General features: G+C 40.9%; 1 protein-coding gene across 1 annotated transcript in view; it reads right to left on the bottom strand.

Moving 5' to 3' along the window:
* The window catches only part of MAP7D3 (MAP7 domain containing 3), a 47682-nt gene that overhangs the window by 4764 nt on the left and 20410 nt on the right, over positions 1-22508 (bottom strand). Inside the window, exons 6-15 of the mRNA XM_056859943.1 lie at positions 19069-19164; positions 17091-17189; positions 16078-16176; positions 14847-14972; positions 13386-13525; positions 12672-12802; positions 11874-12121; positions 3015-3150; positions 2478-2658; positions 1719-1823 (exon numbers count right to left, since the gene is read on the bottom strand). Of these exons, the coding sequence (XP_056715921.1) occupies positions 1719-1823; positions 2478-2658; positions 3015-3150; positions 11874-12121; positions 12672-12802; positions 13386-13525; positions 14847-14972; positions 16078-16176; positions 17091-17189; positions 19069-19164 (1361 nt within the window). The remainder of the gene's footprint in view (positions 1-1718; positions 1824-2477; positions 2659-3014; positions 3151-11873; positions 12122-12671; positions 12803-13385; positions 13526-14846; positions 14973-16077; positions 16177-17090; positions 17190-19068; positions 19165-22508) is intronic.

Below are 22508 nucleotides of genomic sequence, written 5' to 3'. Positions count from 1 at the left end.
GTCCCTGCCCAGAACAAAAAAGTCCTAGTGGTTCCTGGTCAAAAAAAGGTTGGGAACCACTGACTTAGAGGAACCAAAATACCAAGAGTTTGCTTTCAGTCATAAAGCAAAAATACATAAGCACCAATTTTAAGAGATGGCAAACTGCAACTGGTTTGTCTACTGGTTGCATTCACATGGCATTGTTCACTCAACTGTTTTCCCATAAAAACTTCTGGTCCCTATCTGGAAAGGAAAACCAAGCAGAAAGCAGTACATTGGTTCTTGTAGGTTATCCGGGCTGTGTAACCGTGGTCTTGGAATTTTCTTTCCTGACGTTTCGCCAGCAACTGTGGCAGGCATCTTCAGAGTAGTAACACTGAAGGACAGTGTCTCTCAGTGTCAAGGGTGTAGGAAGAGTAATATATAGTCAGAAAGGGGTTGGGTTTGAGCTGAGTATTGTCCTGCAAAAGTATTGTCCTGTAAGTATCAAGATAATGTGCTAATGAGGGTATGGTATGTTAATATGGAACCATTGTATCCTGAAGTGATCTGTTAATTTGTGTAATCCAAAACTAATCTGTATGGCTATTGTTGAATGTTGTCTTTGTCTGGAGGTTTTTCAGGGCAGGAAGCCAAGCCTTATTCATTCTTAAACTCTCCTCTTTTCTGTTAAAGTTGTGCTGATGTTTATGAATTTCAATGGCTTCTCTGTGCAATCTGACAAAATAGTTGGTAGAATTGTCCAGTCTTTCAGTGTCTTGGAATAAGACCCTGTGTCCTGTTTGTGTCAGTCCATGTTCAGCCACTGCTGATTTCTCAGGTTGGCCAAGTCTGCAGTATCTTTCATGTTCTTTTATCCTTGTTTGTATGCTGCGTTTTGTGGTCCCGATGTAAACTTCTCCACAGCTGCAAGGTATACGATATACTCCTGCAGAGGTGAGGGGGTCTCTTTTGTCTTTTGCTGATCGTAGCATTTGTTGTATTTTCTTGGTGGGTTTAAACACTGTTTGTAGGTTATGTTTTTTCAAAAGTTTCTCCATCCTATCAGTGACTCCTTTAATAAATGGCAAGAATACCTTTCCTATGGGAGACTGTTTTTCTTGAGTTTTCTGATTTTTGTTTGGTTCAATGGCCCTTCTGATTTCATTCTTGGAGTAGCCGTTTGCTAGCAGTGCGTGATTTAGATGGTTAGTTTCTTCCTTGAGAAACTGTGGTTCACAGATCCGTCTTGCACGGTCCATTAATGTTTTGATTATTCCTCTTTTCTGTCGGGGGTGGTGGTTGGAGTTTTTGTGTAAGTAGCGATCTGTGTGAGTTGGTTTCCGGTAGACCTTGTGACCTAACTGAAGGTTTGATTTACGGATGACAAGGGTATCAAGAAATGGGAGTTTACCCTCAATTTCCTTTTCCATGGTAAACTGAATGTTTGGATGGATATTATTAAGATGGTTTAGAAAGTCCATTAATTTTTCTTCACCATGGCTCCAAATGGTAAATGTATCATCTACGAACCTGAACCAGACTGTAGGTTTGTAAGGTGCTGATTCTAATGCTGTCTTTTCAAAATATTCCATGTAAAAGTTTGCTATTACTGGACTGAGTGGACTTCCCATAGCTACTCCATCAATCTGTTCATAAAATTCTTGATCCCATAGGAAATAACTTGTTGTCAAACAATGGTGAAATAAGGCTGTTATATCTTCTGGAAAAATCTGGTTAATCAATGAAAGCAGTACCTTCTTCCTCTCCAGCCTCTCTTGCATGTTCTGCTGCATAATTCTCTCTTGCTCTTGCCGGTGCCTGTCGGCTTCTTCTTGGGCTTTTGCTTCAGCTTCTTCTCGCTAAGAGAGATAGAACGAGAAGGAAGTGACTCATTTTCTCTCATGGCAAGAAAATGAAATAAATCATCCTCCATCCACCAGAGAATCCCCAGGGCATTCAAATGGCTAAATAACCAAGTGAAATGAGGTCTCCCCAAAATGGAGAGAAACTGCAAGCTTCCATACCCACTCACAATCTGTTGACTATCAGCTGAGACCAATCTTTATTTCAGAATGAAGGACACCAGAAAACAAACAAGATATCCGGTTCAACAAAATTCACAGAGTTTTGGATAAGCATTCCTTATATTAAAACACATCTGGTTTATTCTTTAAATGCCATCCCATAGAATTACACACAAAAGTATATGATTATCAACAGATATTTTTACAACCTGAAGTTATCACTATTGCTTTGCTGAGTCTTGTAATTAAAAACGGAACTAAAAATGGACAATAACGCTACAAAGCCAAGACCAAAGGAACATTTAAGGAGATTCAAGACAACCATCAAAGGAAGCACTGCCTGCTGAACCAGGCACAGAAGGCAGCCTTTTGCAGGATACTAAAATTGTGAAGACGCAAGTGTTCAATATTCCTAAAGCCACTTTAAAAAAAAGAAAACCACCCAATTTCTCTAGCTCTGCCTGACGCCACTGCCTTTTGAGATCAAACCTGCTGCTGAAGCTCAGCCTGCTTCTCCTGTTCCTCTTCCTCCCTCCGAACTCTCTCCTTCTCAGCCAGTCTTTGCAGCTCCTCCTCTTCTATCTTCCTCTGTTCTTCTAGCTGGCGGACCTCATTTTCTCTCTGTGCCGACTCCTCAAGTGCTCTCTTGGCCATTTTTTCTTTTTTGATCCTAAGAATCCCAACAAATTGGAATCAGATCCATGCCATTTTATCCTGCCTTCATGAAGCGTACTGAAGAGAGGTCTCCGTTTCCAAATGTATTTATTTATACAGCACTCTGGAGCATGGAACTCTGGCAGTGAAAGATTGGACAGACAAGGAAAAAAACAAAGATGCTCCTGTTTGGCTCACTTGTAGCAGATCCCTACTCACCACAGACAACTAGGTGAGTTACTTCTAGGCCTGTTATTAGAAGCTTAAATTCCTCACGAGGAATTGGAAATTAATGTGTATGTAATCTCATGAGGAATTGGAAATTAATGTGTATGTAATATACCCAAGTCATTTTTTTAAATCCAGGGTTACCTTTCCTCTTCTTCTTTCTGAGCTCTTTCCAGGACTTCACGTTCTCTTTGCTCTCTTGCAAGACGCCTTTTCTCTGCCAAGACTCTTGCTGCTTCTTCAGCTGTTGTGGTCCCTGAAGCACTTTTACTACTAGCATCTGCAGCTGAAAGAAAGCATTTGAGAAAGTCACCTGAATGTAGCCACAGCACCATGGATTTTGTTTGGCATACTTGATCCTCTGAAAATAATACTCTGTCCAGCCACTATTGCTCTTTATAATGGGTAGCGATCTTCCTAGCTGCACAAACAAATTTGATAATTCTGTTGCATATGCCACCATGTTAAGACTCAAATCAATCATGTTAAAACTCAAATCAATCAAATCAATCAACCTCCCCCCAAGACATTAACTTCTGAGGAAGTGGATTTCAGAACAAGAAAACGGTGCAATGTTTTGATAACCAACAATACTTCAGACCAGAGATACAGAATTTATGGAAATTTTGAAGCCATGGAAAAAACCTGAAAATTTGGGGAAAACTGAAGTTTGTACAACACTTACTTTAACTAACTCTAAACTTATTTAACCAATTTGATAGAAAATGCTTTATTTGTAACCTGATTATCATATAACATTGCATTATTTGATATGTTTCAGAAATGTAAAAGAATAAATGCCTTTGTTTGTTACAAAACTACAAATACACACAATAATAGAAAGAGATGCAAAACACTACACCCTCTGCCACCTTATCACATATATCTTCGAGGCAGGAAACTGAAGTTGAAAATAGAAAACACAAATTTTGTAACAAAATAAACTGTATTATACAGATATAAACAGTCTTATACAGTCCTAACAGAAGTTAGAAGATATTTGGGTATTGAGTTAAACTTTGTAACACCGAACTCTTAAAATAGCGGGGTTATTGTCAGACAAATTATAGCACATTAACACTGTATGAAGCCATATGTAAACTCTATATAATTTAAAGTACTGTATAGGTTTATGGCATTTAAAGAATAATTTCTGTTATGCAATAGTTTGTCTTTTTATACTCTCTTTATACTTTAAAGTCTCTTTATACTACATTTCCCCCACTTAACACATTTTGAGTCCGTGAAAACTGTTAAGATAATCCAATTCTTTCCAAAAGAGAAAATATTCAAAACCCGTTTTTTCTGGGTCTTCAAATTTTTACCCCAGCCACTGCCATATGAAAATGTTATGCAAGTTGAATTTACTGCATACAACAGTGTGCCAATTATCCCTCCAACTCACTAGATATTTTTGAGGTGCCAGCACAAGTTATCCACCCTATTCCAGCAATGGACAACGAAGGGAAAAGTTTCAGCCATTCATCTAGGATATTTTAGAGACAACTATTTAACAAGATAATAACCTGATCAATTTCACCAGGACTTACTTTCATGGAAGTGGGCTTAGAATTATAATCCTAGTCCCCTGCAACAGTTTTGTGCCAAACCCTAGCCAGGATTTTTTGGGAACAATGAAGAAAACACTTTAGAGCTGTACAGTGCTCAAGCAATTTAACAGTAATACTTTGCATATAGCTTTTTCAGTATTCAAGGTACTTCACATATATTATGACAAGAATCTTCTCAACAGCCCTGCAAGGTATGTGTATGTGTGTTGTGTGCTGTCAAGCTGCTTCCAATTTATGGCGACCCTATGAATTAATGACCTCCAAAACATCCCATCATTAACAGCCTAGGTCTTGCAACTGAAGGCTTCCTTTATTGAGTCAATCCATCTCACATTGGGTCTTCCTCTTTTCTTGCTTTCTACTTTTCCTAGCATTATTTATTCTCCTTTCCAGTGAGTTTTGTCGTCTCATAACATGAAGAAAGTATGATAGCCTCAGTTTAGTCAGATGGGGGAAATGAGGTTGGGTGAAGGGCCACTTAGGAAGTTTTGTGGCCAAGACATAAATTTAAACCAGAACCTCTCACGACTCATTCTCTTAGTTACCACTTCCCTCCTTTTTAATTTATTGCAAATATGTTATGTAAATTCACCATATCAATATTAAACACTCTTTGGTGTTAAGAACTCTGAACATCTTGCACCTGCTTCTATGTCAACTCAGCATGCAAAATTTATGGCAGGTGTTAATTTTTCGACACCTTTCCCAATGCTCTCATATTTAGCAAGTACAAGCAGTCTTGCTGGATCAGACAAAAGGGCCCCTCTAGTCCAGCACCTTATGTCCCACAGGGTCCAATCATGTGCACCCAGAAAGCTCACAAACAGGTTATAAATGCAACATTTTGACAATAGGCCTTCCTCACTATCCCCTCAAGTAAGGTACAATACCCGAGTATGGAGACTGTTTTTAGATAGAATGACTAAATAGCAGACCTTATATCTCGTTAGTACTGGTTTCAGAAGATGATCCACATTGAACATAGGCCCACCTACTATGTTTGCTGCTAAATCTTAGTTGGAGAGCATTATGGCACATTCAGAGGACCAGTGTGGTGTACTAGTTAGTGTCAGAGTAGAATCTGGAAGACCCAGGTTTGAAGCCCTGCTTTGCCACAGAAACTTGCTGGGTGACCTTGGGCTAGCCACACACACCCAGCCTAACTTACCTCACAGAGCTGCTGTGAGGATAAAACGGAGAAGAAAATCATGCAAGCTGCTTTGGGTCCCACTGGGGTGAAAGGCGGGGTATAAATGACGAATATACATGACTAATTAAACCTTGTGTATAAGAAACTGGGAAGCAGACACTATTACCTCAATTCCTATAAAGTGTTCCGTTAACAAGTTTCTGTTGTAAAACCAACTGTGACATGATCCCTTCTCTAGAACACCGGGATGGCATCAGTGTGGCATGAAAGCTTTTAAAGTTTGATTTTTCTTAATATGAATAACCTACACAGGGCTCAGTTTTTTTCTTTTTTCTTGGGCATTTGTTGCCAACATGGAATTCTGGCTTATTTTTTAAGGTAGTATATTCAACTGACAGTATGCACTTTTGCATCTCAGTTGTCCTTGGGCAATTCACAGAAGCGTTTAGAACAGGGGTAGGGAACCTTTTTCCCGCCAAGGGCCATTTGGATATTTATAACATCATTCGCGGGTCATACAAAATTATCAACTTTAAAATCAGCCGACCAAGCCCCAAGCAGGCAGCTGCCCCAGATGACCACCACCACCCCACACAGGCAAGCAGGCAGGCATCCAACCAGTGGTGCACTCGCCCACCTGGTGGCACAGGATGGTCTGTTGCACCAGCTGAGCGGAGCCATCCAGCTGCACGCCAGAGTTGTTCCTGCCCTGCATGGTCGGGCCAGATTCTACAGCCGGCTCCTGCTACCTCTGCCTGCAGTAATGAAATGAGGACACACTGGCTAAGAACTCCCCCGCCATCATTCTGGCCCTGCCTCATTTAATCCCTCCATTGTTGCCACTTCCACCCCGGCCCTCTTGTAGTACAGACGGCATACATTTCTCCATGGCCCAGGTGGGAAAGGATTAACACAGTTTCTTGGGTGGTCCTAGCAGCTCCATAGCTAACGACTCTTCTGCAAGGGAGAAAAAGGTTCCTTTTCTCGGCAAAACAAACTCACATCTGCCTTGAATAGAGGCAATTCCTGTCCGCGGGAGGGGGTGGATCACCAGTCTAAGATCCTTCTGAGCTTGAGATCTGCCAGGACCCATGAAGGGCCAGACCAACGAGAACCTTAAATGGCCCCCGGGCCTAACGTTCCCCACCCCTGGTTTACAACAATGGGACCTATCAAACTAGTATAAAGAATCTGCAGTATTCTGGTACTGTATAGCAAGGAGAGGCTCAGAGGGTATCCACAGCTCTGCCCAGCCAACATTACTCCTGCTTCTGCGGGGGCAAGCAGAAGAGGCTAGAACTGAAGATCAGGCAAAAAACTCCTGCAAAGGATCCCCAGGAGTTGCTCATTAGGTAATTCAATTGCTAAAGGGATATGTGGCACAGTAAGGAGAGAATCAGTAATAAGTTCTTCGACAGTTCAGCCAGTACACTTGGCAATTACTTTGATTTAAAAATATTTTAACCGCAGTAAATGGCTACCTTCCCCTTGAATTAATTCATTCAAAGCAAAGGACCAATTAGCACATTCACTATGAGATGTTGGTGGCTAAGGGTCCATCAGGCAGTGCAAGAGAACATATTTTACTTAGATGAGATCACAGACTTAACCTCCAGTAAGTCCAGTTTTTTTGTTTTTTAAAATGGAAGTCAGCCAACAGGAGTAGACAATATTGGGCCATGTGAATAAGGCAGGTTCATAAGGTCATAGATGACAAGCAAGCCCTAAGACATGTGCTATCACCTGTGGTAGAGTGGGACTGAAATAGGAAGCTAAAAGGCTTATTTGTCTTAGACTGAGGTCAGAGAACTCAGACCTTTAGAACATTTTTGTAAGAAAACAAACCACTGAACAAAATCTCTATTACTCCACAAGATTGGCCCATAAAATGTAAAAGACCCCAGAACCAATCAAGAGAAATGTAATCTCCATCCCACAAAAGAAAAAAAAATCTATTAGCCAAAAACCACAAGGGTAAATAGCATGAAGCACACATATGCCAGATTATCGGATCACAGGTGTTAACTAACAGGATTAGGAAAGGCTTTCACACCACAGTAGGTAGCAGATTTTAGTAACACAACTTTTCAGAATGGAACTTGTCAGAAGGATAAGGAGATGCTGCTCAAAATCTGTTCTGTGCTACACGGAGGATCCAGTTAAACATGCATCATCTCAGGAAAAGGAAGTCAAAATACTCACTCCACAAAGAGGAAAAATATGACTGTAGAATTCATGCTCTTGAGATCACAATGGTCTTAACTACATACTGTTTCTTTGTTGGTCATTCTTTCCACAACTGTCACAACTTCTGTGTGTTTGGTTTGCCCCACCAAATAAAGCTCTCCCCTACTCCCATTATTTATGTCTTTGAGACCGTGAAGTGGCTGAGGGACTTGGGTGGACTTTCTTGGTGCCTGTGGAGTGCTTGAGTTTCCCTGACTGTGAGTTGGAACCCCATAATGGTGATAGTCATAAATCATTATCCCAATCGAAGGTATAATCAATAAGCAAGTCAGATAGGAATGGATTGCACTAGCTACCATAATGCATGAAACAAAAGCATGAAGAAATTCACAGCACAATACCCCACACGCATCTTAGTGCTTTTAGCACATACTGAAAGTATGGTTGCTGCTTTTCAAAATGACTGCTGTGGGTTTTAAAAATATACTTTTATTGCCAAAAACCCAACAGGAATGACAAGAACTCAGAAGGTGACAATTACTAGGTTTGGTTTTTCCCTTCAAAAGGCATGGCAACGTGAGGATCAGACAAGTTCAAGTAATATTATGATATACCAAGCAGTTCTCCATATTTGGAAGCTAATACTATGTATGGTGACTAATACGTATGTTTATACAAGGGCGCAGCCACTCCGTCCCCCAAAGGTACAGCCTGTAGTAGGTGCACAAAGGGGTAAAGAACTTGATAAAGAAACTACGCGACTTTTCCTCCATAGCATTGCTTGGCATTAGGTGTACAAGGTGTGAATCCAGACTGATCTCATGAGGGTCGAGGCTACAGGTCTGAGATCCTGAAGTGCTGGGCACCTCTTCAGAGGTGGCAACGTGGGTCATTGTCATGAGGCCTCAGACTATGACCAGGATGAGCTAGTGCAAAGTGGTGGGAGAGATTGGCTAGATGAGTATTTAACACTCTGAGCTCCTGGCTTATGTTGTCGACGCTGCACCTCATAGTTTGGAAGGTATGAAGCAATTTCTCCATAACAAAAGGATCTGTCATCCCAGCCTGGACGTTTGGTAATCTTCCACCAAGAGTGGTAAAAGCCGGGCCAGTCCTCTGATAGGAATACGGTGTACCAAAGCTCCTGCGCAGGTTTATGCCCATCCCATCTCCCTGCCTTTCAGCCTCCAGAGCAAAGTCAGCTGAAAATCTACTCCTGGCTTCTTTTGCAACCCGGCTACTTCCAGAGTTCTGGAGATTAGCACCCAAGCGAGGTGGAGATGCGCGTGAGGAATAAATGCGGCCAGTGATATCAGTCGGGAAGGGGGCAGGAAAACCACCTGATGAGCTGCCACTAAGAGACAATGGATTATATCCCAGAAGTATCTTCCTTGCTGCAGAGGAGGTGGACTGAAAGTCACGAGAGTGGAAAGGCGATGTAGCAGAAGCAGAGGGGCCCAACACTGAGGAAGGCAATTCAGGTAGGATCCTGAAGGGCAACGATGGTTCTGTAAAGGAAAACATGTGCGACTGAAGCTATGGTTGTGTATGCTTCCAAACTGAACTAGCTAACACTTAAACATTTAGCATGCTCTAATCAAGATCTAGATGTATTAGGGGATGGGTCAGAGGAACATTATGGTGTACACAACAGGGGTTAGTTACAAAGCACCCAGCCTAGAAGCATTAATCCAGAGAGCCCACACCCGGCATCATGCTTTCTCACATGCAACATACTAGCCAAGCAACCCACTTACCAATGGCTGTGTAGAATGAGATCCTTCCACCAGGTGCCTGATCAAATTCCTTCTCCAGAGAGAAGTACCCAGGACATCTCATCCAAAAAGTCTCATTTTGGGAGATGATAGAGGGTGTTCATCCAGTTCAGGGGGGTAGAGGATGTGCTCATTAAGCACAGGGAACAGGGGCTAAGGAGGGGAGACGATTGATGCATCCACTCTGTTAACCTTATTTCTCAAGGGAACAAGAAAGTTGACTATTGCCTGTAAGCAACTGCACACACAATGAAACTACTCAGTGGAATTCTTACTATTCCATTACCAATAGTCAAATTACTGTATTGATGATCCCCCCCCCCCATCTGTATGTATGTGAAACACAATCTTTTCTTTTTACCAAAGTGTCAAGTGGTAAAATTCAACAGGTATCAAGCATGGAAAACCAAGATTTAGTAAGATATATTAAACCAGTCAGCAAATATGTGCTAATTGTTCAAGAATCTGGCCAAGTACACAGCGAAGAAGTGGAAAATAAATTTTATAAGTTAACAACTCAGCCTCTATCTTCATGACAAGCTAGCATTCTATTCTTTACTGATTGGCGACTGAGAAACTAATTTGCGCAAGCCAAATCAAAGCTGGTATTCCTGGTCTTAGGCATTATAGCAGTCTGGCTTACCAGAATGTCTAACCATTATAGCATTCTGGCTCACATGACACAGATGCACAGCTCAGTAAACTGAGGCACCCTTCTAGCCCATCTTTCTAGAACCCAATATTTTTATGCCTAATACACATTATGGAATGTACTATCCTAAAGCCTTTGTGAACTACTATACAGAAACGTCAGTGCTTTAGCTACTTGAACAAACCATTTTCCCTCTAATTTTGAGAACTGAGTTATGAGGAAAGGTTTTTTCCCGATTTATATTTATTTCATATCACCAAGAGGAAAGCAGTTACGAGCAAAAGTAGTTCGCAGGGGGGGGGGGGGAATCTCAAATGTACAATGTCAACAGGTTCCTCTGGATACACCGCTGCAAAAGGGGGACTCTATTCTCCTTCCTTGCTGCAGTTTCCCTGCAGGAATTTCTGACATCCATCAATCTCAGCCTCCCTACTGTAGTCTCCTTCTTACATGGCTTTTGTCGATGCAGCTCCCATGTTCCCCAGCAGAGCCTTTTTGGTGGTCAAAGAGGGTTCCATACTTTCCCCTCCCGTAGAAAGGTTGGTTGGAGCTACCCCACAGATGCCAGTTCTACATCTTTTCAAACAATGTGTGTCCTAAAAATAACCCCAAGCTGCAGGCCTCTTTTTTTTTTGGAGGCGTATGCAGGTTAAACACTACTCCCATGGCTTGATAAATCATTAAACAGAACCACCATCTCACCTGGACTGTTCACCCTTAATAGAGCCAACAACCAACTATATAGTACCTGCTAGGAACGGACATATCTGCCCCTGAATTAGATAAGAAGGGTAGAACTGGGTGCTATCAATATACTGATGGCCTCACCCAATGGTTTCATGCAGGTGTTAACTAGCACAGGGAATGAGGTGGGACCTTCTGGTACCCTGCAGCATTAATGCCAAAACGGCACCCTTCCAGCCCATCTTCTGGAATCTGTTGCTAAACAAAAGTGGGACCACCAGAATGGGCAGTTGATACAGAAGGTTATCATAGTTGATGGAGAACCAACAGCACTCCCCTTATCATCTGGTGGCAAAGATCATCCAATGGGCCGACCAAAACTGCCTCTGCACCAAAACGGGTTGACAGTCAAATTGAAACGGATCCAAAAATCAGGCTCATCCAGGAACACCTAGACCTGAGGCACCAACAGTAAACAATGCAACAACAGTACAGGTCGAAAGAAAGTTCAGTTAGTAGCTGTAATAAATAAATAAAACAAAATAAATTAGGAGCTATAAGACTGCTAGCAAATCAGTACAAAGTCAAACATATCTCTGGGCATTTGTTTATTTTTCTGATGCACCCAACACTTTATGAATCACCTGTTACTTTTCCTTATGTGAAAGCTATTAAGAAGTTGCAATGACCTTTGGGTATGAGTGAAATTGACAGTTACTGATAAATTACAGGTAAACTTGGCAGCACCTTACAGGTTTAACCACTTGTACCCCAGAAGACACTCACCACTACCGCAGATCATCTCCTAAAGCTCCAAACTGTAATAGCTACTGGCGTGGAATGCACCATGAAGTCACTCCGGCCACTAAAAAGACCTTGTAAGCTGCCTACCAAACACGCCCTGCACTCTCTTCCACTCAGGAACAGATCTGTGATCAATGCATGACAGTCCATGTAAATGACCTACTCAAATAATAGACTTACCTTCTTTGGTCTTTAAAGCATTTACAGCAATTTCTCTCTCTGAGGTTTGTGGAGAAGCCCCTTGCTCCTGCCCCGCAGTTTCATTCATTTTCTCCTTTGGTTTACAGTCCACCTCCGTTTTCTTTTTTGGTATATTGAGGACGTTAGGAGTGAGAGATGGGCGTTGAATAGGTGCTGGTTTAGAGACCGTAGCAGGAGATGGCTGCCTTTGTCTTAAGATGCTTGGTGAAGGCGGTCGAGGCTTTTGTCTGCTGAGAAAGTGGCGCTATCAGGACTACAGGATTCAGTCATGCAACACATAACCCTCCGCTGCCATTTGCTTTATCTGCCCACAGCAAGAATGTGCATCAACAGGGCAGAACAGACCTTGCACACCATGGCCCAACAGATGTTTAGTTTCATATTACACTCTGGCTCATGCTCAGAGTTGTTTATGGTATTAAACCACTGAGAGTGCTTCCCTGACCAGTGGTCCTGCACTCAGGTGTATCAACCCATATCCATACCTTTAGCCTACCACAAGAGAGCTCCTCCCCTCTTACCAGACAATCACACTTGTTAATATGGGTCTCTCATTTTTCAGCCCTACCTAAGGCAACTCCCAGCTCCACAGGCATGAGGTCTCTTACCCTATTCTGATTCTTTACTTCTTCCTCCTATTGGAACTGGGTATATATATGTTTCCACATATTCCTTAATAGTTTTAATCCATTCAAAAGCAGACACCCAGCAGACAAAGCAAAGCTGCTTTTATGAATTATGGTTTGGGAAGAGCAAATAAATTTACTAGACAGAAACCTGATTGCAGCTGGAGATGGAGGGCGTTTACCCAATTTAGCAGGAGAAGGAGATCGTCCAGAGCCAGACAAAGATGGTGATGGTGCACGTCTCCCAGCAGGAGATGGAGACGTTCTTCCTGCTTCTGGTTTCTGGGGAAAGAACAGAGACATACAGATAAACTTACCTTCTGAAGCATATATAGGTGCCAAGGAGACGGAGTGTCACTAAGTAAGAATCTTTTTTAAATCTTCACTTTACAGCATTAATAAAGACACTTTAGTAGATGTGAGCTATAGCAAATATTGAAAAGTTTGCCCACGTTTGTACCTGATCTCACAGCACAATGAGGTTGGATAGAATCTGCACTGCAGGACTGATAACGCTAAACCCCTCTCCATGGATACAAATTCAAACTCCACAAATGAAAACAGCATTTGCAGATCTAGTTTAAGACTAACTGGAGAACAGACAGCTCTTCCCTATCATCAAAAGGGACTCTCTAATTAGCATTCAGTTTGATTCAACATTACTAACTCAAGAGACCAAGCAAACAGATAAAAAATACCACTTCTCAAATTGCTATTGAGCAACAGAAATAGCTAAACATTATATTATCATCAAAACTGCTGAGATTCCATCAGCATGAAGCCATCAGGTTGCTCTGGCATCCTTAAAGGTATTTTTTAAAAAGCACAATCCATTATTCCAGTACACATAAAAAGAACCACCAACCTGTGCACGTTCCAGAGAAATGTTATCTGATGCAGAGGCGGTTACTGTCTTCAACCTGTCAATGCTGCGGCTGCGTACAGGTGCTTTGGGACCATGAGCAGGGAAACTGTTGGAAGCTGAACGAGGACAGAGGGGAGATTCTATAAAGTTAGGAATTTGACAAGACAAACAGGCCACCAATGGCATGGCATTGGAAAAGGGGAACACGATGGGAGGCGGGAGGGAGAAGACAAAAAGAGAGGGAAAGAAAAGACAGCACTTGTTAAGAACTGTATCAAGGATCACCATGGGAAGTTCACAGTGTGAAAGATCACAGTGACAGAGACCACCATCACAATTAGCATCCGCTACACAAAAGCACCACCACAAGAAGGAAAAGAGCATGAAAAGAGCAGGCTGCTAAAGCTAAAAATGAACATTTCCCCTATTGCAATCCCAGGCTCAGGTAGCAATACCATTCTTTATTCAAAACTAGATGCAAATGAAAAGGGAATGCTTCTGCAGGACCAGAATCATATTTAACAATGACTAGAAGAGACCACAAAATAACCAGGTTATTTTGTTCCTCTTCTGAGAGAAAATTAACAACAAATGTTGGGTGGCACAGTCCAAATACAGGACCCTTACAGGCAGGGCCCTGATTTTCTTGCTTTATTTTTATTTATAATGTAACTCTTGTGTTCTAAAAGCACTTCAGAAATAGTGAAGTAATTTTTACTGCTGTTCAGCTTTATGTTGTAGAGAGAATTTAGATGACCAGGAGGGCCAGTGTGTGCAAAAATCAACAAGCATTGTAATTAAACAAAGTTAACAGTGAAGTGATTCTGCCCAGTGCCAAAAGGAGTGATGGACAGATTTCTTGCATGGCTGGCTTTAAAAGAATGGTAAAAGGGAAAAGGCGTGGCAGGATTCAGATGGCAGTATGATAGGCAAGGAGAAGATGCTCCAGCTGCAAGCTAAGGTGGCAGTTCCCTGATTGAGCTCTAAGAATTTCGTGAAAGCATTCTCCAGGAACAAGAACAGATGGCAAGCTAATTGTCCCTTATTTGAAACACATCAAAATCAGGGCAGTTAAACAAAGCATCTCCCTGGGTAAGGGATCCAAACAGAACATGGCCGTGTAAATATTTGAGCAGGCACCTCTATCTGCAATCACTTGTTCTACAAGTGCCATTTTGTGTGACAAGCTTCCTGCGGCTCAAAACTTATGGGGATGCAAGAAGTCTTAGAACCGGGCTGTTACATGCTGCACTGAATTTCCTCCGATGCAGTGTCCCAGTCTGAGATTGGGACAGATTAGAGCAGATCCTGCGGTCGTGTGGAAATGCTTCATTCACCTATGTTTACTTTAATAACTCACTGTCCTGCATATAATGGGATTTTGTTTAGCAGGCCCTTGCTTCAGCTCTGCCTCCAAGACCAAACGCTGCCATGTCTGGCTTTCTACTGCATGCCTGTTACCTGAGGGATCTTTCCCATCAGCTGACAATGTGGCGGCACTTTTACTCCTAGCTAAGGAAGCTTGGGTGGGGGCGAGCAGGCGACTGATCACGTTACTGTCCAGAGGGTTGAACTGGGTACGACGAGCTAAATGATGAGAACAAACCAAAGAGGATTCAACACAAAAGTTCAATCATGAAGAAAGCAGCATAAACAGAAAGAAGGAAAGAAGGGGAGTTACTGAAAGTGATAGCAGTTGCAGAACATCATTATGGAGAGAGGAAGACCAGAGTATGAACACAGCATCGCAAGCACTGTTGTGTACTCATTACAAACTCCTGTTTATACCAGACAATCACCAATAACCCTGTGTATATTTTTAACTCTTCAATCCTTCAAGGAGTCCAAAGCAACCTCTTTAAGGATGGGATTTTTTGGGCTGCCATCCAAAACTAACTTCAAAAGGTCTGGTATAACAGAAAAACATGGAATGCCACAACAGGAAACCATAGTGCAATTTGAGAGTATTGCATTGTTTGCCTGTATTAATGGTTTAAAGGGCAGTAAATGACATGCAGACAGAACACATGAATGAGGGTTAGATGACAGCTGGAATAGATGGTCAGGTTAGTCCAGCGGTGGTGGTTTCCTGGAAATTCAAATGTAATGTAGCAAGTCATGCAGCACAAAGACAGAGGAATGTGATTTCAAAAAGTGGTTAAAAAGTTAAAAATTTTTTTTGCCCATATAGAAGTTCTGATACAAATTTAACTGTTAGGTTAACATGCAGGCATCATAATGAATACCTTGGAATGCCAGTAGTAAGTGTAAGGTTTTTATTAGAAAGGAGAATTGCAAGAAACACTGATAAGGTGGTATCTACCAACTCCATTCAAATAAAGTAATGATATTACTAGAAAAGAAGCCTTGATCTTGAAATATTAATGCAGAGACAACTTTAGTTAATTATCAGGAGTGAACACAACTGAGTCAACCAGCAGGAAGAGATGTTTTAGATACACATGTTACTATATAAATAGCAAGAATACTAACATTTAAATGTGCAACAGACCTCTGGAATGATTTTATCAATTGCTAAGATGTCCCTAGCAAGGAGCTATGTAGTAATGCCATATGATTTAAGAAATCTTTAACAGTTTCCCCAAGATGGGAAAATAATCCTAAACCAATGCCTAGCCCCCTTCACCCTTAAAGGTACTGGCAGGAGTGAGTTGTGTAAACCATTATCCACCTGCTTTTTCTTCCTTTTGCATATTTTCTAAACCTGGTGAAGACTGAAGTTTATTGCCCATTCTATTCAAGGATGAGCTCCTCTTCTTTTCCATTGCTCCTAAATACCAAACACAAGGGATATTTTCAAAATACGTTCATGCAGTTCACGTACCAAGTTGTACAACTGCAAGGGACTATCAGAAACATCTTTTAACCAGGAACGTTTAATCAAGGCCACATCCCTGCTTTCGAAGATATTGAAAGAAAACAAATTCGATGTGAAACACCAGAAAATCACTGTATATAGTTACAGGGGAGACTGATTTTAAATCAACGCGATTCAAATCATTAAGAAATTTAAGTCATTTGTTTAAAATAATTCTCCACCTTCCTAGTTTTCTGAACACATGCATGAGCTGCTGTAATAATTTAACACAATTGTCTGAAACTAATTAGTCTTTATAGTACTAAAATTCTAATATAGTCCAAATATTCATAATTTGAGCAGTAATACATTCATGCCCTATTTATGTTACTTCAAAAGTCATTTATTTTTGCTCCCAGTTCATTCTTTTAGATAGAAAAGCAGGCTCAGTGATTTTGGATAAACAGTCATGGACTCAGTTTTCAATGAGCTTAGACTTTAATGTGTGTTTGCAATGAATACATGTGAAAAGGATAATGGTGTGTGAGGGGTGGGCTACAGGCTAATAGTCAAGGCCTACTGGAAATGGCCATAGCAGAGGGAGATAAAGTATATTTTGAAGTGCTGTAAACCACTTTGAGGGCCTAAGAATTTTTAAAAGGATGCAAATCGTTTTAAAACCCCCCACTGAAATGAATTCCTATTCATGGGACCTGTAAGGAGAATTCAGCAGATTGAGCCCAAATGGACAATGAATATAGTAATGGTAACATCGTTCAGATTAAACACGCTTATTGGTACGTTTCATTCTTTTTTTAAAAAGCAGTTTTCATCAGCAACAAATATTCCCACTTGTCTAGCTGTATTTAAAAGTTTGCCTGCTGCACCTTTCTGTTCCATCTGTAAATCTTTGGACACTGGCTGCTCAGAATTCAGAGGAACTTTGTTATTCAGTCTGTTTAATGAAGCACTTCTTTTAGTGGTGCCTGTAAGGAAAAAAATCAAGCCCTGATCAAGAATGCATGCCTTAATGCAATCCACCCGAGGATTATGATTTACAGAAGATAATCAGTTTGTCTGATTTAGATACAATCCATATCAAACCCCATGTATCTAGAAAAATGAAAATACAACTTTGATTAATTCAGAGAACAGTTACTTTTCAACCAGAAGATCTCCATTACACAAATTATTTTCTCAAATGGCAGTCTTTGTATTCACCTTCCATCTGATGTGAACAGTACGCATCAATATGTTTTTAAGGCTTTTCAAGAATACTTATAGCCCATTGCTGAGTTGGAAGGGCGAAAATGCTTAGGTGAGCATCAGGCCCTTAGGTGAAGGGCCTGTGCCAGCGCCCAGGCCATTTGTGCTGTCAAGAGTGGCAGAGATGCCAGCATTGGGGCGCTTATGCCAGCCTCCCCACAGCCCTGGGACACCGGCTCAGCTTGCCACCGTTGTCCCAGGGGGCATTCCCGGGGTGTTCTGGGGGCAAAGCCGCCTTTAGGCAGCTTCCCCTTCAGGCCGGGAACACCCCCTTTGCCATTACCTGCAGTTATGCCACCTTTTTAGGTGGTGTAGCCCCGTGGAACACTATGGAACAGTTCCACAGGGCTTACAGGTAAGGGCAAGGTTTTGGCTTCAGTGGGGGGAGGATCCTCCTTTGGAGGTGGCACGGCTGCACTGCCTCCAGCCAATGGCTCATTCCTCCCCCTCAGGAATGGGCTGCCTGACTCCAGGCAATTACTACAAGTGCAGAAAGAGCAGCGTGAGCAAATACACGCACATTCAGACACTTTTTTCCTAATGCTTATGCAGAGATTTCAGAACATGTGAAAACTTTTAAAATGCTTTCCTCTAGAAATTTTTACCAGAATCATATCTCTTTCATTATATGAAAGTTGCAGTTTCTTCACTTACTGAATTCAAGGAATGATAACTCAACTGCATGTGAAAAATACACTTCAAGCACCTGACAAAGTGGCCTCTGGCTCAAAAAACTTCTGCACAATAACTGTTATTTTTTAAGGTGCCACAAAATTGTTTTTTGCCCCCCACCCTGTGAATTGCAAAATATTATTTAATTTTTAAAATTATTTAACTAAGTGACCTAGAGGTAATAAAAATGTCTATATGGTGCCATTTTAGATATCTGGGGGTGGGCTGCATGATCAAATGCTCTTATATGCACACCCTTTAGAAGGTCCAAGCATTTTAACTGATTTATTAAGAAAAGCCAAATATAGTTTTAAGTGATAGTGATCAGAGGTAGTTGAGTTTCTATCTTCCTAATACCTGAGGTAATCCAGTTCCGCTGTAAATACCTGAGGTAATCCAGTTCTTCTGAGTTAAAACCTATTACGTCACAGCAAGACCATGGACGGAACACTCAACAGAGGCATACTGCATGTTATGAATATGTGCTCCACTTTACTGCCTCTTTCAAACACACATCAACTTAGTCCAATATGCACTAAGATATCCCCATGCACCTCAAGAATTCAAATACTGCTTAAAGAAGAAGAAAAACCTCATTATCATGTTTTAGAAAATTGACTAATTGTGGATCAAGTGAAATGGGTATGATTGAAAGCATGCAAATCCTAAAAAGGTAGCTAAGAAAAGTTGTGCAGAAAATCATTTGTCATGATTTGGATTCCTCAATCCCAGAACTTAGTAGAGGGACTGTGAAATGTTTACCATGGCTCTTCTGTTCTAACAGACATCACATTCAGCAACCATGGGTGGAGAACTGCACAGTTCACTGGATAACAGAATGGGTGAAATACATTTAGGACCAAATATCAGGAAAACATGATAAAGAAGGAAAAGCCAAATTAAACTTCTTAACAAGCACAAACTTACTCTTGCTTGGAGAATTAAGAAGTGCTGCTGAAGATGAGAGCCGTTTACTGATTTCTGCATGCTTGAGGTTTGCTGAAGAAGTAGAACGTTTGCTGGCTGAAGAAAGAAATTGTGGGTTTTTAGGGTACTTTGAATATTGTAAGTATAAGATAGTATGAATTTTTTTCTTTAATAATTTGTATGTACCTTTATGTATTGTTTATTTTTATTCTTTGTTTAATTTTTAATTTTTGTTTTGATTTATGATATAATTTTTAAAAATTTTTTAAATAAAATATTTATATAAAAAAAGAAAAAGAAATTGTCATTTTAACTTTTGGCACCAAATAGTCATTTCGAACTTCCCTGAAGCTCTTCCTGGAAGCTATTTCCCCCACAGATTTATGATTAAACTTTGACTCACAAGAGAAAAAAAACAACACTGAAAACTTCAGGCATGCAAAATCACATTACTATGTAGTCAGCATCTAAAAGGTTTACAAAAATGCTATACAAATACAAGTATTTATGTATGATATGGCTTTCAAAATCAAACTTGATTTCTTCTGATTTATCCATCTGGCCATTCAAGAATATCGACAAAAACGCAATAGCCAAGCCACCAACAGTGGCCACGTACTTTTGTACTCTATACCTCGTATACATTCAAGAATATCAACATACATTTTAAAGCAAATTTAACATACCACAAATATTTTCTACTTATAGGTTGATAACTTGATGATGGAATTAGATGATGTGCCCATGTTTGGGTTAATGGGCCTATATCCACCCATGCAGTTAAGAAAAAAAATGTAAAGGCATATTTAGGTTAAGAGCGGGCAGCAATTTCTGAAGATTCCTTCCTCCTGCTACAGCCCACTGAACCTCCAAAATATTGCTCCCAGGGGTCAACAGGTTCTCTTGAACAATATTGTGGAGAGAGGTATCCACAGAAATTGCCCTTTAGAAAACTTTAGTGCCCTTCCAGTTCGTGGAATGTGCTTGGATACAGGTCATCACAGTGATTAAGAGAATAAGCTGTGATCTAGAGGGCCTCTGATTCAAATCTCTCCTTTGCTACAAATTTGCTAGAAGGCCTAAGGTGAGCAACAATCTCAGCTTCAGTTCCCAAACTTCAATATGGAAATAATTATACTGGCCTAGCTTACAGAGCTGTCATAAAGATTAGTGTACATGAAACACTTTGATTATTAAGAAGTACGCAGCAGAAGAGGAAACTGAAGAATATCTTCCTGGCCAAGTTGTCAACTGTTAGCTCAAGGCAAAAAAAAAACATGCCAAAAATGAATTTGCCATTGAATACAGGTTCAGGACACAAATGATTTTGCATACCTTTTCCAGTTCCCAACAGAGATTCTTTGGCTGAAAACTCAGACATATGAAAGTAAACTCTAAGAGTAGTTCTACATGTTGAAGCATTTCATTTTGGAGAAGTAATTTTAACTGGGGTCTTCTCAAGATGTAAAAGCGCTTAATTTTAATGATGTGTTTGGAAAATGTATCAATGAAAATGCTGTTAGCCACTTACATAAGCAAGCTGCAGACAATGACGCAGAAATCTCAAATTCTGCACAGCAACACGATTTAATACGTACTAGCTAACAGTGCAAACACACTGAGGGCAAAGCTGTTAACTTGTTAGTAAGTAAAGCCACACTCAAAAAAATATTGAGACTGAATAGTAAAAATGGCATGCCACCACTCCAGTTGCTTAACTACCCCCTCCCCACCAAAGCTGGATGTTCTATATACTGAATTTCCATGGTCTGCTTGCAATGTTTCTCATTACATTTAGAAGATATGCACGCACTCTTAAGAGTGACTCCCATGCCTAAAAATCATGGGTAAATAACATGTGAATTGAATCTTTCTGAAACATTACAGGAACCCAAGAGCCACTTCAGAAACCATCCTCCCATTTCTGTTCACCCTAAACATTTTTGAACCCTTAAACATAGTTAAGAGGCAGATGACTGCAGTTTTCATAGGATTAAGGGTCATGACAAGGTCCTAAATAGCTGTCTGGCTGCTGTGGTTAAATGGCTAACAATGAACAAATTGAAACTAAATCCTGGAAAGAGAGAAGTAATGCTGGTTGGCAAGGCAGAGGTCTTGAGGGATTTTATGCTCTTTACATTCGATGGGGTTCAGCTGACCCTTGCCAACTCAGTTAAGAGCCTTGGGGTTATACTCGATCCAACATGATTGCTGGAGAAGCAAGTTAATGCAGTTGCAAAAAAGGCATTTTTCCATCTCAGCCTACCTCCTCGATACAGCTGATCCGGCCACCTGGATCCATGCCATGATGACATCAAGACTGGACTACTGTAATGCACTGGACATTGGTCTCCCTCAAAATCAATTCGGAAGCTCCAGCCGTTGCAGAATGCTGCAGCTTGGCTATTATGGGGGACTCGATAGAGCACATTTATTACTCACCGGCTGCCCATTAGTTACTGGGCTCAATTTAAATCATTCAGCTATCACATATAAAGCCCTTCATGGCCTTGGACCCTCATATCTCTCCCCCTACCCTCCACCACAATAGCTTTGCTCATCTGAACAGAGCCTTCTGCAGTTACCAGCCTGCAAATGGGCAAGATCAACAACAGCTCGTAAACACGCCTTCTCTGTTGTGGCCCCCACCTTGTGGAATGGCCTGCCTGAGGAGGTCAGGGAGGCTCCCACTCTCCTGGCTTTCTACCAACTATGCAAAATTGAATTATTCAAGAGGGCTTTTTATGCGGGCAATAGGGTAGCACTGTACAAATGATTCACAAAGTTACTTGGATAAATGATTGGGGACTGTGGTTTACACTACTGTATATAGTTTGCTGTAAATTGGATCCTGCTATGTAATCTTGCATCATTTTATGTGTCATGTTAACACCTATGCTTTGCTTCGATTCTGTTTTTTAGATTTCTGGTTGGTTCTACAGCCCAAATCCGATTTCATTTTTTATTGAATGTCCCATCCTGTTGATTGTACTGACTCACTCTGTGTAATCAGCCTTGAGTCCCAGTGAGAAAGGCGGACTATAAATAATGTAAATAAAATAAAGTGACACTCAAGACATCCAATTCACTCTATAGAAATCAAGGATGGGCTGATTAGGTTTTTATTGACGCAGGTGCATCACATCCACGTTGTAACAATTGTCAGGTTCAAGGAGCCATATCTAAATTTGCATTCAGTTCATGCAAAACAATAGTGAGGAAGAAGGTCCCATTAATCTCGAGGATTTAAAAAAGATAACAGACAAGCAACTACCAGCTGATTGGGAGGTTCTGTAGAGATTTACCCCCAGGCACCTAAGCAATGCAATTCTGCACAAAGAATAACACTGCTTAACTTTAGCTATTAAAATAAGGAACACCAATACAATTGTTAGTTGAAATAAAAGCGAGCAGGCTGGCATATTAGTATCACAGGACCC

This window comes from Euleptes europaea, chromosome 13 (genome assembly GCF_029931775.1).
Source record: "Euleptes europaea isolate rEulEur1 chromosome 13, rEulEur1.hap1, whole genome shotgun sequence".
Lineage (NCBI taxonomy): Eukaryota > Metazoa > Chordata > Lepidosauria > Squamata > Sphaerodactylidae > Euleptes > Euleptes europaea.
The sequence above is the reverse complement of the archived record's forward strand: the minus strand, read 5'-3'. Positions and strand labels throughout refer to the sequence as shown.